This window comes from Condylura cristata, unplaced genomic scaffold (genome assembly GCF_000260355.1).
Source record: "Condylura cristata isolate star-nosed mole 26May11 unplaced genomic scaffold, ConCri1.0 scaffold00002, whole genome shotgun sequence".
NCBI lineage: Eukaryota > Metazoa > Chordata > Mammalia > Eulipotyphla > Talpidae > Condylura > Condylura cristata.
The window spans coordinates 60,501,097-60,506,650 of NW_004567103.1; the positions used below are offsets into that span (position 1 = coordinate 60,501,097).

The 5,554-nt window shown below is 38.5% G+C and overlaps 1 protein-coding gene across 1 annotated transcript in view; it reads right to left on the reverse strand.

Annotated features, from left to right (window-relative positions):
* The window catches only part of TNFAIP6 (tumor necrosis factor, alpha-induced protein 6), a 17,975-nt gene extending 12,644 nt beyond the window's left edge, over positions 1 to 5,331 (reverse strand). Inside the window, exon 1 of the mRNA XM_004674662.1 lies at positions 5,161 to 5,331. Coding sequence (XP_004674719.1) covers positions 5,161 to 5,254 — 94 coding nt within the window. The 5' untranslated portion in view covers positions 5,255 to 5,331. The remainder of the gene's footprint in view (positions 1 to 5,160) is intronic.
* Between the last annotated feature and the right edge of the window lie 223 nt (positions 5,332 to 5,554).

Below are 5,554 nucleotides of genomic sequence, written 5' to 3' on the forward strand. Positions count from 1 at the left end.
TTTTCTCGCCTGGTCCATTATACTCCTGCTATGAGTGAAACCATCCGGTATTTTTCTCTCTTTCTGGCTTATCTCACTAAGCATGATCTTTCCAGCTCCATCCAAGTTGCTGCAAAAGACATGACAACACATTTTTTTTTAAAGATTTATTTTATTTGTGCATACAGAGCTGGGGCACAGGCCAGAAGTGCAGGGGCAGTGAGAGGATTCACCAGAGACAGAGTGGGGAGCAGAACATGTAAACTGACAAGGTACAAGGGGAGCAGCAGGTGAGTCAGGAGAGGTCTGCTGAGCCTTGTGGGTTACCTCTGGGGTCGGGATCAAACTCATGCTGAAGAGTCTTTAGCTTTTTAGTGCTGTGATTTAGCCCACTGTGCCACCACGGAGGGCGATGTCCCCCAACACATTTTAGGTAGTATGAAGTCATATATGAGTTGTTTCTAGTAGACAATTATTTAAATTGGTTGCTTTGAGTTGGGTGTACATTTTGCTGTAGAAACAATGAGAAAAATTGCCAGGACAATAATTGTAGCATTACCTTCAATAGTTTGATAGACAGATAAAGTCTTTGTTCCCTGACCTATGCAACCCCTCACCACTAAGGCTTTTCCAAGAGGCCCTCCCTGGTTGTGCAACAGGTTAGGACACAGCACTACAAGCTGGCTGCAGCCACTTCAGTGCAGTGTACTTTGTCTATCTACCTGTTCTGCTCCCTGCTCTGTTTCTTGTGAAGCCTCTCACCGCTCCTGACCGTCTGGTCTGTATCCCAGTTCTGTATGTGTCAATAAACAAATATTTTTTTTAAAAAAAAGAGCTTTTCCAATGAGAACACATACTCCTTGCAGCAAGCAAAGCATGAATCCAGTAGCATTAGGAATTTCACTCCTCTCTTTCCCAAGCTGAAATTGACATTACCACAGTTCAATAAGTGATGCTGCTTGGCACTTTTCCAGTTTTTCCAGATTCCAAGGAATCTTACTCATATACATCTTATAGTTTATGGTCATGAAGGACCTTGACCAGGATGATATTTAAGGTTAGAAAACACAAGGCCCATAAAATTTGTTTTCTCCTTTGAAAGTCAACTACCATCCAAGTGTACTTCATATGGTAAAGCCTCATTAACTACACTTTAACTAGTTCCAAGTTGGTTATTTTGAGACTATAGCAAGAGGTACTTTGTTAGGTGCTGTAGATCAGGTTCTGTGCTCAAGTTTAGACACAAGTGTGCAATATATATATCTTTATTTTAAAGTCCAGGAATACCAAGGCTTTAGTAGAAAAGGAGACATGTTTAATATATTTCTACACCATAATAGAGATTGTTAATTATTAAAAATGTTAAAATTATGTAGACTAAGAGATCTTTTTTTTTTTTTAAAGATTTATTTATTTGTGCATACAGAACTGGGGTATAGGCCAGAGGCTCAGGGGTGGCAAGAGGCTTCACCAGAGACAGAGTGGGGAGCAGAACAGGCACATCAATGAAGTACACTGCTAAGGGGAGCAGCGGGCGGGTCAGGAGAGGTCTGCCAGACCATGTGGTCACCTCCGGGGCAGGCGGGAATCAAACTCATACTAAAGTGGCTTTAGCTTCTTAGTGCAGTGCTTTAACACGCTGTGCCACCAGGGAGGGCCTGAAAAAGTTTTTGTGGGAATAGTTTGCTTTCCAAGTTTTCTCAAACTAAGATTTTCTTTGGTATTTCTTCAAAATACGAAGTTTTCAGGAAAACGATTAACAACTATATTTTTAAATAATTTTAAGTTTTCGGCCCTCCCTGGTGGCGCAGCGGGTTAAAGCACTGCACTGAGAAGCTAAGGCCACTTCCGCATGAGTTTGATTCCCGCCTGCCCGGGAGGTGACCACATGGCGTGGCAGACCTCTCATGACCCGCCCGCTGCTCCCCTCAGGCGTGTGCTTCGTCGATCTGCCTGTTCTGCTCCCCACTCTGTCTCTGGTGAGCCCTCTCACCGCCCCGAGCCTCTGGCCTGTACCCCAGCTCTGTATGCATAAATAAATAAATCTTTAAAAAAAAATAATTTTAAGTTTTCTTCCCAATATTTTTTCAATCTTGTCTAGTAATAATGGTAATTTACATAGCAAAAATACATATGCAAAACTTTTGACTTATTAAATAAGATTCATATTCCACATTGTTCTTGAGAGAGTACCAAATTTCCTATTATCTTGAGACTTTGGTATTTGACAAATTTAATCAGTCATTTATTTTAAATTGTTCCTCAATTCAGATCTTGAAATTACTAAAACACTCCTTTGTATTTTGAGTGTAATCTTAAAAGTTTTATCTTTCAGGCCCTCCCTGGTGGCACAGTGGGTTAAAGCACAGCACTAAGAAGCTAAATATACTTCAGCATGAGTTCCATCCCTGCCTTGGAGGTGATCCACATGACACAGCAGACTTCTCCTTACCTGCCCGCAGCTCCCCTCAGTCAGCATATTCTGCTCCCCACTCTGTCTCTGGTGAATCCTCTGACCACCCCAGCACCTCTGGCCTGTACCCCACCACTGGCCTGTATCCCAGCTCTATATCTTTAAAAATAAAGTTTGATCTTTCAGATAAAAACATAATGTTAATTTTTCTAGTCAATATTTATTTATTAAAACTAAATATTTTTAAACATAATTTTTTTAACCAAGAACTTTTTACTTTTAGCAAGTAATGATTTATGACAGTCCTACTTCTGTCATAGACAAGTTGTAGATCTTGTATAAATTATGCCTGAATCTAGGTTTTCTTATCTGTGAAGTGGGAGTGGTGATATTTATTTTTAGTAATAAATATACCATTAAAATCAATAATCAGGCTCTCCCTGGTGATGCAGTGGGTTAAAGCACAGCACTGCAAAACTGACCATGGCTGCTTCAGTGTGAGTTTGACCTCTGCCTAGGGGGTGACCCAGATGGTGTAGCAGATTTCTCCTGTCTTGTCCACTGCTCCCCTCAGCAATGTACTTCATCAATCTGCCTGTTCTGCTCCCCACTCCGACTATAGTGAATCTTCTCATTGCCTCTGCATCTCTGGTCTGTGCCCCAGACCAGATCTTTAAAAAATATATTTAAGGGCCCTCCCTGGTGGCACAGCGGTTTAAAGCACAGCACTAAGAAACTAAAGCTACTTCAGCATGAGTTCGATCCCCGCCTGCCCAGGAGGTGATCCACATGGTCTGGCAGACCTCTCCTGGCCTGCCCGCTGCTCCCCTCAACAGTGTACTTCATCGATCTGCCTGTTCTGCTCCTGGCTCTGTCTCTGGTGAATCCTCTCACCACCCCTGCACCTCTGGCCGGTACCCCAGTTCTGTATGCAAAATTAAATAAATATGTATATATATATATATATTAAAAAATACATAATGATAGCTTTCACATCCTAGCAGGAGCCCTTGATAAGATTCTCCTTCCTTTCTCCGTTTTCAGCTCCAATAGTGTTTGAAAAGAAATTTTTGTGCATTTTGGATTTTCGTAATCCACATAAACTATAAATAGTTGAATTCTCTTTTCCTTACTACTTAAGGAATTGGAGATTATCAGAGTTAAAAATAGACTTTAGGGGTCATCCATTTCAATCTTCTAATATTGCCAGCATGGAATGAGACTAAGAGTTTAAAGTGCCTTGTTCTTGATACTTGCTGGAAGAGTCCTGCCTTCTAAATCAACTCTTCACCGCCGCCATCCCCCAGCCCCACAGTTTCTAAAACTATATTGACAGAGCCAACTGTGAACAATTTGTGCTAGGCTGACTGTTCAACAATTTGTCCCAGATTGAAACAATTTGCATTTATCCAAAGCCTAAGATTTGCAGCATACTATTAACAAACATTTGGATTTGCTCCTCCCTACCTCGAGGACAGAACTTCTATTGTCCAGATTTATGTTTCTGTAATATATAACTTCATTAAAAAAAAAAAAACTCTAACCATTACAGGGTTTGGCAGAATTTCAAAGTTTATCCATATGGGTTTAATTTTTCCTGGCTTTTTTCATTTTTGACAAATATCTGTATATTCTCTAAGCTTGATGGTGTGCAATGAAAATAAACAAAGAGACTTTTTCATTCCTCTGGTGAATCCCAGAACCCATCTTGGTCAAAGGGATTGAGCTGTTCAGTGTTAAACACCAAGAGTTCACTAGCTCAAGAATAAAAAAAGCCAGTAAGGCTGTGCATTGCAAATTGAAGTTTTAATGAAATCCGCATGGCTGCAGTTATAACCAGAGAGAAACTCACTGAACAGGGAAATATTCTACAACTGTGTTTAGCAAGCAGAAAACCATGATCTAGGTTAAATTTTGCTTTCTCTTTATTTATTTTATACAAGAATCCAACAGATTTTTTTTTGAGCAGTTACAATTTACTTTCACTATCAGATATGATAATGAATATAAAGAAATGGTAATTTTTATATATCATGAGAATTAAAGCATTGTTTACAGTACTATGCAGGGTGTTTGGCTTTTCTGTATTTGGCCTTTCTTGGTCTATTGTTTATATTCACAGTTAGGCCTTCCTTACAATTAACAAAACAAAATAAGCAAAGAAATTTTCTTTGTCTAACAAAAGGGTTAGAAAAGGACAGCTTGAACAAAAGAAGTGAAAATGGTAAGAATGCATTCAGAAATACAAATCTTTTTTCATTTTTTCCTGTATTGCAAGCTGGTTTTGTCAAATTAGTTAACAAATATTTCAAAAGCAAGATATATACCACAGGTCAGGATACATAGAGCAATGAATATGCAAATATTGTATACTCTAGTTTACTTCTCAGAATTCTGAAATCTTTATTGCAAATGCATTGAAATAAAACCAGAATAATGTACTGGTGTTTTTATTTTATTAAAGAAACAGTCCTGACAACACCATGTGTGTGCTTTGAAATCTTTTAAGGTATATTTTGATATTGAATTATAAGTATTAACTTCTATTTTTCTACTGCACAATTAACTTTATAAAAAGCTATTTTTAAGTTTTAGAAGGCACAAACATTTTTGAAAAATAGTTATAAGCATTCCAATGGCTATCTATCCTAAGCATTTTTCTTGGAAAATATCAAAAACCTTGAACAGAACAGAAAAGTTAACTCACTTCTCCATGAATTTAAAGAAGTGAAATTTCCAATGTGAAATTCATGAGAGAAGTTTCTTACCAAGCCATATGGAGTTATGAAAAATTCCATCCTTGATTCCCCATCCATGAGCCTCTTTCAACAGCAAGACAAATAAGTAAAGTAAGATGATCATTTCTCAATTGTAAAGGAGTACCAGGCTGTTAGAGGCTGCTCAGTACAAATTCTCAGAGCAGCAACCGAAATGTGACTGAAACATCTGGTTTTCACATCTTTTAAATGGTTTTTTCAACTATGAGGTCAGCAAGTACTCTCCAATGGCAGTCTCTGCTGTAGAGTTACACAATTAACTCAGTGTCTGAGCAAATCCTCTGACTCATTTGCATTGGCAATCAAAAATAGGATATAGAATGGTCATCTACAGTTAAAAAATTACTTAATTGGAAAGGAGTTCACTTATTCTATCAGTTACAGC